General features: G+C 39.4%; 1 protein-coding gene across 4 annotated transcripts in view; it reads left to right on the forward strand.

Moving 5' to 3' along the window:
* The window catches only part of sema5ba (sema domain, seven thrombospondin repeats (type 1 and type 1-like), transmembrane domain (TM) and short cytoplasmic domain, (semaphorin) 5Ba), a 310,185-nt gene extending 297,399 nt beyond the window's left edge, over positions 1-12,786 (forward strand). For 3 of the 4 annotated variants that reach the window (XM_061723153.1, XM_061723155.1, XM_061723154.1), the window contains 3 exons: positions 3,065-3,109; positions 6,187-6,392; positions 10,155-12,786. In XM_061723153.1, coding sequence (XP_061579137.1) covers positions 3,065-3,109; positions 6,187-6,392; positions 10,155-10,331 — 428 coding nt within the window. In that variant the 3' untranslated portion in view covers positions 10,332-12,786. The remainder of the gene's footprint in view (positions 1-3,064; positions 3,110-6,186; positions 6,393-10,154) is intronic. The other variant, XM_061723156.1, reaches the window with a different exon arrangement.
* Positions 12,787-13,470: the final 684 nt, after the last annotated feature.

Raw genomic sequence — 13,470 nt, forward strand, 5'->3', positions numbered from 1 at the left:
CCCTTAACGTATTTGTGCGTGTATGATTCAGAGAAATCCATACGTAGGCTTGGAAAGGAGCAGGAGAGAAAAAAAACAGCTAATAAAAGAGCTTTTTGAATGTGGATTGTAAAGTAAAAGCACTTTTAATGGACACAACAAAACTTATAAAAACAGCTTATTTAAGAGTTCACTATTTGACTTGAGTATCAACTTTCACAGTCAGTTTTAGGATGTGCAGTACATTGTCCATCAAAATAACAACTCTGGGCCTTTGTTCCAGCACCAGCATGTCGTCTATATGATTTAATTTCTGTAAATCTTTGCAGTGTTGAGGTGCAGCTTAAGACAAGGATTACAATGATCCCCAGCCCTCCTGCAACCCTTTTAACCTTCCTGAAGGTTTAAAGGTTTAAAGTGAAGCAACTTTTGCCCTTTTTCACACATCTTTTGCCTGTTTTGCCAACAAAGGCTCAGGGTTCATGTTCTGGGTCTCTGGAAAGCCCCTAGAGACAACTTCTGTTGTAATAGACGCTATATAAATAAAATAGAACTGAATAGAATTGAAAGTTCAGTAGCTGCTTGGCCTTTAAGGGCATACTGTCTGTCATACATCATCACCAAATATGTTGCGTCATATCATGGACACACACCGTTTGTGTACAGTATGTGTCTGACATCTTCTGTGTGTACTAAAGTCACCTGCTTCTGTTAATCAAAATAATAAAGTCCTTGTGAATCCACAAAGTCAGCAGTTTACTCTCCGGGCCCTCCGCCTGCTTAGTTATGCCGACGTCAGTCTCGGAGAGTTTCTCTCCCGGTGTGCCGGCGTGGGCCGCTCCGGCTCCAGAATCCTTGATGAGTCAAGAGGTGATTAATATTAATGGGGTGTCAAAACACCCATTTTATTGCAAATTTCAATGATGCGATGGATGGATCCGTTAAGGTCACATGCAGGAGGGGAGTTGGTCTGAGAAAGTTTGAGAATTAGCTTTGTGGTAAAAGGATTTACACACACACAGAAACACACCCCAACCCAACGGTCCCTCTTTAGACTATGGGGGAACGGGACAGCAGGACATTTTGCACCTTTGAATGAATGTCCTCCATATTATGTTAAATTTAATGACGGATAGCCCCTTGAGATGAATCATCTCGTTTTCGAGGGGGTCCAACATAAAACATACAACACAGTACAAAACAGTCACATACAACATACATAACACATAAAGCTCTCACACACCAGTCAAGACCTACCACACCTGAAGAACACAAGTAAACACAGCATATAACACAGTAATAACAACAAGAACAACAATATTAATAATAGTCATTGTCATCATCATTATTATACAATATATGAAGAAATAGATACATTATGTATCAAAAATAAAAGATGACACAAATGAGAAGGCGATACCACTAGAGGCAACTACATGGTTTATTGAGATTGGAGAATAGTGAGTTTTTAAAGAGATGTAATGAATTGAGTTCTCTTATATTGACTACGTTTACATGCAGTCAAAATTTGGGTTATTGCTAATATTCCGGTTACTGAAACATTCAGAATATTCCGTTTACATGGTAATTAATCATTTGGGATATCTGGATCAAACCAGCGACGCACGGAGAACGTCATGACGCAATTCCCGTCATTTCTGCTTCTTCTTCCTGTATCCAAATTCAAAACAAATGCTGCTTTGCGCAACTTTTCTCTCACCTTCTTGTAAATCTGGCTATCCCGGTACTTTCTACCGTCTACAAATGCAGAAATGTTCATATCCTTCATTACATTTATGAAGTGATTAGTCTCCTCCTGGTCTTGGTTTCTCCGTGTTTATAAGAACTTCCTGGACTCAAAAGACCAGGATTCCTTGTGAACAGAACATGTGCAGAAAACAAATTCCTGTTCCGTTTGATGGGGATATTCCGTTTGGTGTTTACATGACCCAATATTCAGGTTTTAAAAGGAGTAACCCAGGGGTCATATTCGGGTTTTTAAAAACCGGAATATGAGCAAATTCGGGTTATTCAAAGGGGTTATTGGTGTTTACATGGCCGTGCAAAACCGGGTTATTGGTAATATTTGGGTTTTAAAAGGGTTATTGATGCATCGAAATGCAGTCAATGATGGGTAGGTTGTTCCAATCTGATGGGGCTTTGAACTTAAAAACATGTCTGACAATTTCTTTACACGTCAAGGGAACGAAAAAAGAAGGGTTGCTGAGGGTTTCTGAGAGAATATGAGGATGTATAGGGAATCAAATATTGTTTTAAGTAAGATTGATAACTAAAGTGGATACATTTGAATATGAGTTGGAGCCAGTGGTGTCGTCTTCTTGAGCTGATTAAACAGGTTTACTGATCGATACATGGAGCAGTGGTGAGTTCAGTTTGGGCACCTTAAGACAAATCTACAGAGACTGTTGTAAATTACATTGAGGAGTTGAAGATGTGCCATATTAAACATTTCCAACATAAACAAGACCAGAGGTGTATAATCCAGGTGCCATAAAGTAAAAATCCTGTCCAGCAGTTGTTCCAACCCTCTGAAGAAGCGTGTGAAGACAATTCTACAGCAATTTCTGCTGTTTGCAACATGGGAATTGGTTGTTTTTTGCAGAGGTGTTTAATCCAGATGCCATAAAGTAAAAACCCTGCTGTGTTTCTGGATCAGCCTGTACATTTATAACAGGTGTTTTCACTAAGGACCTACCATTTACCTGCAGAGGAGCTGGTTTAGTGATGGTTGGAACAACTGCTGGACAGGATTTTTACTTTATGACACCTGGATTATACACCTGGATTATACACCTCTGAACAAGACACGATCAGTCTGAATTTTTACTCAATTGTCTAATTTTTATTTCCAACGTTTTTGGGGCTTCACAGGTGCAATAAATAACAAGAACTACCTCCATGGACTGTTTTCCACAGTGTAAACACATTCCAGTCCCTCATTGACTGTTTTCATGATTGCATGTGTCATCTTCCCCGATGTGACAGTCGGCGGTGTCTTCTCCAGGGACGTGTGTGTGCATGTGCATGCTCGTGTGTCTGACTTGTGTTCCTCTCCTCTCCGCAGTCATTCTCCCTGCATCTGGTTTTGATAAGGACCAACAATGTGGGGGTAAGTGGACTCCCAGCTGCCTCTGCTCCATCCGTGCGCCTGCACGTCCTGCCCCTGTATGTTTCCACAGATGTCTGGGACACGATGCCTGTTTTCATGCGTCAAATGTACATACACGTGTCTGTTTTTTCACTCTGTAAAACTTTGGCGACTACCCAGGTGGTGGAGGGAAATGTTGAGTTTCAAATGTTTTGTTTGTTTTTGTGCAAAAGAAATTGCAAAGAGCAAAATTGGAGATGTCCTTATTTTTCCTCCACAGCCGAATAATTTTTTTTTCTCCAAAATATCTTTATTTGAGTTTTATAGCAGCACAAGATAATCATTGTCATGTAATTTCTTATAAATTAGCTACCAAATAAAGCAATAACACAGCTTAAAACAAAACAATCACAATAGAAACACAGAATGAACAATATGCTTCTCTTGTTATTAGACAGATTATGAACACAATTTAATTGATTGTGAAATAATAGTAATGATAATGATAAGCTACGGGCTTAAAAGTAACAGAAAAAAAGAAGGAAAAAATAAATATATATATATATATATATATATATATATATATATATATAAGGATAATAATAATTTGTAAGCCGAATCATCTTTGATAGGAAGTACAACCACAAATTGTTGTTCTTGCGGAGGCTCAAACAACTGTGGACAAACTAATAGGCAGGGCTTAAATCTGATTTTATGTATTAGTTCATGTAAAGATATGACTTTATAAAGATAAAGATTTTATAAAAATTTGAACAGGAACAACCCAAAACCATCCCAGATCTGTTATTAGATGGTGAGGGCTGTAAGTCTTTGTCAGGGATCAAAAAAACCCTCAATTGAAGCGGTTATGAATAATAACAGACTGCATTTGCAGCAAAATGGCTTTTAGTCTGCCTACAAAATGAATAGCTATTTTTAACCTCTGTCAAGACTCAAAATGTAATTACAATGAAGGGTTGGTGTGAATAGGATCTCTGTGGACAAGCCAAAGTACATGTAGCTTTGAACCGTCTAAAGTAAGTTTACAGAGGCAGGGACTAACGTGACTGTTAATAGATGCAGAAGCAGGAGGTTCATGGTGGCTGCTTCTACAGAACTGGATCAGCAGGTATTCAGGACAGAAAAGGCAAGCGTCAACTCCTCCTAAGTCTTCGGGGAGAGGAGATGGGTAAAAGTACAGTCATTTCTTAACCTCTCAAAATGCTTCAGAAAGCAATGGCTCGGATAATATTATTCATTTTCACCTGCTTTCTTTGAAAACGGTGCAGCCCGCCCACGACTCAGGCGCCAGGTTGAGAAATCACATATGGGTTCTAAAAGATTCTGCCAACAATTATCAAAACTAAATTAAAAAAAAAAAACACAAAGCAAATAAAAAATGGGGGGTAAAGAAATTGAAGAAAGCCAGTAAGACATAAATTGGTGGCAGGACCTCCAGTTACGGCCACGACAAACAAAGGGAGGTACGCAGGAGACAGGACATACGCAAATACTTTTAGCGTATGACCACCAATATTTATTTCAACAAAAAACACATAAACAACAAAACAAACAGTATGAGGTGTGTCAGTCAGTAAGATCAGTAGTGAAGGTGATTCTGAGTGAACAATGGAAGTGAGCAGAACCTGAACATGAAATTTGCAAGAAAAAGATTTGTAAGAAAAAAAATCAAAAGTCAGACTATAAAATTATAAATACAAGAGATAATACAAAATACAACAAAGCATTAGTTGCAGTTGCCAATAAAATACCGAATTTAATACAAGGCTCTTTCATTGAGATATTTTTTAAGCTTAACTCTACAATCAGAGCATCTAAACTGGAAACTGATTTCATCAGAAAGGAGCTTGATAATAAAAAGATTTTAAGAAGAAAAAACTGTGACATCTGTATATAACTGTTATAAAACTCACCAGACTGAAGCTGAAATGGCAATAAAGCTCAAAGAAATGGATGAATGACACAGTGTTCCTACGTTCAGTCTAATCCGTCTCTTGTGCATCACTTCTGCCTCCAAAAACTGTGAAGAGGCTAAAAACTGTATCAAATTAGTCCACACCCTCCTGAGACATTTATACTGTTATATACAGTCTATTACAAAATGCATTGTTCACTGAAGAATTAAAAATGGTTTTAAAAAATTGACTGAGCATTTTGGTACAAAATATTAGCTGGGGAGCAACTACAATCTTCACCATTACTAAAGGATGTTCCTAAGGGTAAGTACTGTATGAACGGGAGAAATAAACAAGGTTTCAATGTCAAAGACAGAATCCCACTGTTAGAGGAGAGATTAAGTTTGGTGAAAGGATATCTCTCCTGTGATGCCACCCAGGCCTCATGGAAAATCAAACTCTCTTTAATTAATGTAAACTAAACTGCTCTTCTAGTACATAAGGGAACGTCTCAGAGCCACTCGCCTGGGATGTATTTGTTTATTATTGGTTTAATGTGGAATAATGGTACAGAATACAGTGAAAGCTTATTTTTTTGTTTATTTGATCGAATTGAATTGATATAATTGTTTTTTGTTTTTTTTATTGTTCTTATTGTTGTACTTGTTTATTTATTTATTTTGGGTTTAGGGAAATTAATTAACCACCTGTAAAGAAATTCAATTAAATTGGAAAATAAGATAGGGAGACATAGGGATAAATCAAAATAAATGTATCCATTAATATTAGAATTAAATTGAATAAAATACACATTTATCTGACAGGTGGACTTCTAAATAGAAAGGTTGATTTATTTATTTTTTGTATTTATTAATTAGATTTTTTTATGTTACTATTATTATTATTATTGTGATATTGTGATAAAAGATAAAAGAAAGAAGTATACTGAGAAGAAGCATAAATCCTGTAAATACCCTTTTTAAATCAAAACAACGTGTTTGTGTTCTGTAAACCAGATTGCTGCTTAATTTCCTTTTCCTCCCGAGCGAACCGCTTCTTCTGAGACACCGGTCCAAATTTGTTTTTTATTCCTTATGTATTCCTCCTATTCTGCAGCTAATTCCAGTCCGCTCCATGTGCTTTCAGCCTTAACTAAGATTGTGTCCCTCCTCCTCTCCCCAGCGTTCACCTCCATCCACCTAATTGCCACGGGCGTGTCCTGCTTCCTCGGGGCGGGGCTGCTGTCCTTCCTGCTCTACGTGTACTGCCAACGCTTCCACAAGCCCTCGCAAGAGTCGGCCATCATTCATCCCACCACCCCCAACCACCTCAACTACAAGGGCAACACCACACCAAAGAATGAGAAGTACACACCCATGGAGTTTAAGGCATGTGCTCCTCAAAGCACAGCGATCTCTTAACCGTTTACTAATGAAAATAAAAGATCTGTTCACGCCACACTACTGCAAACACAAGGTTAACACTCAAGGGCAACAAGTGGGATTCGTGATTAATTTAAAGATATTCATTCATTTATCTAAATAGTGGGGTAACTAGAGAAGATGAATTGCTGTTCTTCCTTTCTCCTCCTCTGTCCTGTGCAGGGCTCTCAGCGGAGGCTTTAAGCCTTTCTACCTGCACACTTATGAATGAATGAGGGTCATTAAGTCTGCAAAGCTTTACTAGTCTCCTCCCTCCCACTGCCATCAGTCTACTGAAATGCTTTCACATTTACACCCAGCCACAAAACTGTTCTCATTTCAAGTTCATAAACTTGTTCAGTTTAGTGCTCTTGGCTCCAGAACTTTCAATATTATCATATTACAATTACTGCCTATCAGTTGTTATTGAAGGTGCTATTAGAAGGCAAATGTGCTTTTGGTTGTTGTTGTTGTTGAGTTTCTTGGTTCAGTGCAAATGTTTCTTTAGTTCTGAACCAGGGCTGGGGATTGATTCAAATGTCAAGAATCAATTCGATTCCGATTCTTAAGATTCAGAATCGATTATCAAGATTTGGTTCAATTCAATTCGATTCGATTCTGATATTGATTTGGGTTAGTGTTATTAAAACAGTTTTTTGAGCTGTTGCATGAATTATATGACTGTAGTTCTGCAACATATTAATACTAGTATTATATTGAGATTCAACAGCAAGTATTGCAGCTAATGATGCTGTAAGGACCAATCAGCTCCCAGAATGCTGATAGAACTGCTTTCAGAAACATTGTGGGTCAGAATTACCAAACAGATCCAGGGAGGAAACAGAGACGGAGGAAATCGGTTTTATTTTTTCCTAGATTCCTGTTTTATTTTTGGTTTTTAATTTTTGAGAATTTGGTTTTTAGCATTTTATGCAAATATAACCCCAAGATAGTATGTAAAGTAATGAAATATAGACAATTTAATTCAATTCAATTCAATTCAATTTTATTTATATAGCGTCTAATACAACAGAGTTGTCTCTAGACGCTTTACAGAGACCCATACCCAGAACATGACCCCCGAGCAGTTATTACATAAACAATGGCAGGTAAAAACTCCCCTGGTGGGAGAAAAACCTTAAGCCAAACAGTGGCAAGGAAAAACTCCCCTTTAGGAGGGAAGAAACTTTGAGCAGGACCAGGCTCATCAGGGGGGACCCTCCTGCCGAGGGCCAGACTAGTGGGTCAGGGACGGCAACAGCACAGCAGGCAGGTGTTATGCAATTATAATTTAAAACTTTAATGTTTCCATACCTTTAAACATATTTAAAGGTAAAAAAAAATGTGCCCAACAAAACATCCTTTTTTGGGCATAAACACAAAAATACCAAAAGTTATAATGTAATGATGAAAAAAGATCGATCTTTAGACATACGAATCGATTTTTAGGAATTAATATGAGAATCGATTTAGAATCAGAAAATCGATCTTTTCAACACAGGCCTATTCTGAACTAAAGGGACATGTTGAAGAACAAAGGACAGAAGTAATGACTTTGGTTCCAGTAGAAATCCACCTGAACTTCTCTCTTCGCCAGTCATTGCAGCAACCTGGTGCCTGGTGACGACTCCCCGTCCCCGGGTGGTGATGGCTCAGCCTCCCCGGACCTGTTGCCATCACTTTGTTTGTTGCAGCGTGTGGATGTTGTGGATGTTGCTGCTGACAGCCGCCGAGCTGCTGAGAGCCCGACTTCATTAGCTCTAATGACCACGGGGGGTTGGCCGGGCTCGGCTGGATTTGCAGGTGATCTCGGCGCGTTCAACTACAGCACTTTCGTGCGATAGTTCTGCTTTTCTTCGGGCCAATTTCTGTAGTGTATTTCCCTGACTCTAACCTGATTATCTCCGTGCCCTGGTCCCTAGGGCGGTTCAGATGGATTACATTAGTCTAATGCTTCTTCTGGAAAGTGTTTCACCCTACGTTCAGCTTTCTACTACAGACTTGGCAATTGTGTGAAAATAAAATGTGTTTTTTGGACTTGTTATACTTAAGAGAGCTCCTGTGAATTCATTTTATTCCATATATTAGAGTATTTCTTATACTTGACACAATTCAAATTAAATTTGTTATACTGTTTTGCTTTGGTTATAATTACACCTACGCAAGCAGGTCCCGCTCTCAAGGTCCATGTATTTTATTCATCTGCATGCCAAGATCCCCCTTTTGACATCCATTCCAATAGCGTTATGAATGAACTGGACGATCCGTTCATTATAAATGTTCATTATAAATAACCCTGCACTTCTGAATCCCTCAGCGCTTGGTCTAATGATGACTGAAACTTTGACAACTTTGTCAAAGTTTTATCATTTATATTATCAGTTTATATTCTATCATCACTTATATCAATATTATGCATGATTGCGGTACTAGAAAGGAAGGTGTACAAACCTTTGGTGAGACCAGTGATGTTGTTTGGTCTAGAGCAGGGGTCGGCAACCCGCGGCTCTAGAGCTGCTCTTTAGCGCCGCCCTAGTGGCTCCCTGGAGATTTTCAAAACTGTTTGACCTTTTTTTCTTTTTTTTCCTTTTTTCATTCTTTTTTTCCTTTTTTCCTCTTTTTTTCTTCCATTTTTCTTTCCTTTTTAATCTTGAGATTTGACTTTTTTAACGAAATTTTGACTCTTCTCCACATTTCGACTCTTTTCTCTACATTTCCACTTTTTTCCCAACATTTCCGCTTTTTTTTCTTGACATTTCGACTTTTTTCTAAGGATTGTACTTTCTCCTTTCCTTTTTAATATCGACATTTCGACTTCTTTCTCGACATTTTGGCTTTTTTCTCGAAATTTTGACTTTTTTCTCGAAATTTTGACTTTTTTCTCGACATTTCGACTTTTTTCTCGACATTTCATCTTTTTTCTCGAGATTTTGACTTTTTTCTCAAAATTTTGACTTTTTTCTCGACATTTCAACTTTTTTCTCGACATTTTGAGTCATAATGAAAGTGCATAATGAAAAAAAAAATCTTCCCCCAGTTATAACTAATATAGAAACATGCAGCATGTGTTGTCTTCATTCTAAGGCTGATACAAGACTTTTCATTTTTTGCGGCTCCAGACATATTTGTTTTTTGTGTTTTTGGTCCAATATGGCTATAAAACATTTTGGGTTGCCGCCCCCTGATCTAGAGACGGTGTCACTGAGGAAAAGACAGGAGGCAGAGCTGGAGGCAGCAGAGATGAAGATGCTGAGGTTCTCTATAGGAGTGAGCAGACTGGACAAGATCAGGAATGAGAACATCAGAGGGACGGCACATGTTAGAGGCTTTGGAGATGAAGTCAGGGAGGCCAGACTGAGATGGTTGGGACATGTCCAGAGGAGAGATGGTGAATATATGGGTAGAAGGATGCTGAGTTTTGAACTGGCAGACAGGAGCCCAGAGGAACCAAAGAGGAGGTTTATAGATGTAGTGAAAGAGGACATGAAGGTAGTTGGGGTAAGAGAAGAGGAAGCAGAAGACTGATTCGCTGTGGCGACCCCTGAAGGGAAAAGCCGAGGGAAGACCGTACTAGAGAGGAAACAAATACCCATAATTCACACTTGAACAGATGTTTTATTGCTACGGAAGTTTCACAAGATTCATGTCAACAATAAATCTGAATCTGCAATTTACACGTTGCTATAAAAGCAGTAAAGTTTTCCTTTATTGTCTGCCGTCTCATTGTAGACGCTGAACAAGAACAACCTGCTCCCCGATGAGAGATCCAACTTCTACCCAGCGCCGCTCCAGCAGACCAACGTCTACACCACCACCTACTACCCCACGTCACTGGGCAAGTTCGACTACCAGCCCAACTCCTCCCCGTCCCCCTGCAGAACCTACAACCACAGTAACAACAGCTGAGGCCCGGCCAGAACGGCAGAACCCCGGAAGGACACCACCCCCATGCCATGTTGTTGCTGAACCAACATGAACTGAACTATTTCTCCGAGCTTGACTAGGTTTCTTTGCTCACCATTGTCCCTCTTCTTGCTCCCCGTAGTCTCTTCTGCATGGCGGGGTTTGTGTTTTCAAGGATGTTTTTTTGGAACTTTCCAGGGGGAGATGTGGGTTCGGAGAACAATGCCCGTGACCTGGTGGTGTCAAGAACTTATGCAACCAGTTGGAGGTTTGTTTTCGCAAGGGCCTGGCTGGATATAGCTGTGTGAACCCACTGTTTGACATCGGGAGGGGGGGAACGTGGAAAAACTGGAGGAGATCGAGTTCTGGCTTTGTCACCACACACCCCCTCCCCCAATGCAGGTGCGGGAGACTAATACCAATACTACATAATAATAAACAAGAAATTCTCTGAAGCGGACTCTCTGAACCATTTTATGCCTCATTCCACATTCTCAACCCGTGAAGAACTTTAAGTCCCTGGACAACAAAGGCAGTTAGAGAGAACAAAGGCCTTCATGGTCATGTCCTTGCTGCAGAGCACCAGGCAAGGGGACGACAAAAGAGAAAACTCAATGAAGTCGATGATGAAATAAATTAGAGATCAATATCAGCTTGCTTGTTTGGGGGGAATGCACTCCCTCTATTGCTGACATTTCACCAGACGGAAAAGATAAGACCTTTAAAGTTGATTGAGGTTTTGTATGACTGTTTTGGAAAAAGTCTCAAGCAAACGTCACCCTCAGCGGGAGCGAGACGCTCTCCGAGTGTGTTTATGATCAGAAACCCACGCCTGTCGTTGCCAAGGACGTCCGAGGAGGCCGGACGACGGCGTGGGGGGAGCCGCGCGAGCCGGGGGTGCCTGTATGCAATAGAGAGCACGGGTGATGATTTTGTTCATTTTGTTATGTTTTTAAACATTTTCAAGAACAATAAAGACTTTTGAAAGAGAATTGATTGATTCTCCAATGAATTCTCCATGGAATGAATGCAATTCTACTGAGTGCTAAATAGCTCGGTGGTCATATCAAATATGGCCAGTGTGCTGAACAACTGGACTTGGTTTTCTATGATGGTAGAATAAGCTAATAGACTGGCACTTGATTTGTTTTTCTTTCTTAATGTTTGTTTTTTTCAAAATGATAATTGATTTACGCTCAGATGAACCGTAGCATAGGAAGAAATATTTTGTGAAATAAGATATAACTGATTAATTTCTGATTTCTTTGTTTTTATTCTGATCATTTCACTTCAGTGAATACATTTCTGAATTTTTGATTTAGCAGTTTCATAACCCCTGCATCTACAACACATGAAATGTTCTAAAACAATGAATTTGAATGTTTTATTTTCATTTTGTACACAAGTACTAACAAAACAAACCCTTTCGTCCCACTTGAAAAGAGAAAAAAGCTGAGTTACACTTGCTTAGGTGTTTGTCAGTGTGAAGATCAAAATGAACGCATGCGAGTGTGAATGTGCAGAATAAAACAAAGGGAGGTGACTGCATATTGTACAATGTAAATGCTTTCATACATAAGACTGTAAATGTTGTTTTTTTTTAATGTATATGTGCATTTTTCCACATTCTGTCACACTCTTTAGGTATTCTACTGTTTTGTTTTCTATATTTCATGTATGAGATGTTAAACATTGTAAGTTAAAAGCAACACGCCTTTGGTTCCTGCAGAGGTGGAAATGGATATTATTTATAGTCACAGCTTGGTTTATAAAGGGCATTTTCACTGCAATATTTTATTATCATTGCCTGGTTGATAAATGCTAGCCCGGGCCTTGCTTTTGAGTTCAGCTTCTGTACATGCACGAGATGAGAGCTCTATCTGTATATAAGAGCAGCAGCCTTCAGCCCATGTAATGTCCCAGAAAGAGCATTGTGTAAATCTATCTGTATATTGTATAGCTAACACTGTTTGTTAAAAAAAAAGAGAGAGAGAAAAAAAGGCCTTATAGTTGTTTAAAAAAAAAAAAAAAAAAGTGCAGCAGCTAAGTACACAGCAAACCTCGAGGTTTGTTTGGGGACAGAGCTCCACAATGTGACCGACCTTGTTACTTACGACCTTTCCCAGCTGCTTAAACATCACGTTTCCAGACACTTGAACCCCGAGTGAAAATAACCTACTCTAGCGAGGAAAACAACCATCAGATATCACAGACGAGGGGGAGGAGGAGGGACAGGAGTGAAAGTAAAGAGAGAGATTGGGCCAGTTATGTGATTGGTGATTCTGAGCTCTGTCCCCTGCGATGTGAAGCTCTGTGCCCTTCTATGCAACTTACCAGGTGTACTGTTAGACCTGTCATGTAGACTATAATCACTGCCTTTTAGACACTGAATTTTTTACCCTATATTTTTGTATATTGTACATTATAAAAGACAATAAACCTTGATGGAAATGCAGAATAGTGACCGCTGGGTTCTGTCAAACTGATGCTTTTGGTCTTTCTCAGGGTGTGACATTTATAGTATTGATGACTTTAGCGTGCCGCGGAGTAAATGATAAATGATAACAGTCTGACCTGTCTCCACATTCTTGTTGATAGAGGGTATGAATTGACGTCACTTCCCCACTGGACCCTTACTGGCACTGAGTGGCAAAAACAGCTGCAACTAGTGTGTTAGACGGGATAACAGCTGATTATCGGCTTAAATTAAAGACAGTTGGACTTGACAGTGACCCGTACAGTTACCCCAAGAACCAGTGGTCCATGGACATTAATATTTGGTACAGTTACCAAGAACCAGTGGTCCATGGACATTAATATTTGGTACAGTTACCAAGAACCAGTGGTCCATGGACATTAATATTTGGTACAGTTACCCCAAGAACCAGTGGTCCATGGACATTAATATTTGGTACAGTTACCCCAAGAACCAGTGGTCCATGGACATTAATATTTGGTACAGTTACCAAGAACCAGTGGTCCATGGACATTAATATTTGGTACAGTTACCAAGAACCAGTGGTCCATGGACATTAATATTTGGTACAGTTACCAAGAACCAGTGGTCCATGACATTAATATTTGGTACAGTTACCAAGAACCAGTGGTCCATGGACATTAATATTTGGTACAGTTACCAAGA

The sequence above is a fragment of the Cololabis saira genome, chromosome 6 (assembly GCF_033807715.1).
Source record: "Cololabis saira isolate AMF1-May2022 chromosome 6, fColSai1.1, whole genome shotgun sequence".
NCBI lineage: Eukaryota > Metazoa > Chordata > Actinopteri > Beloniformes > Belonidae > Cololabis > Cololabis saira.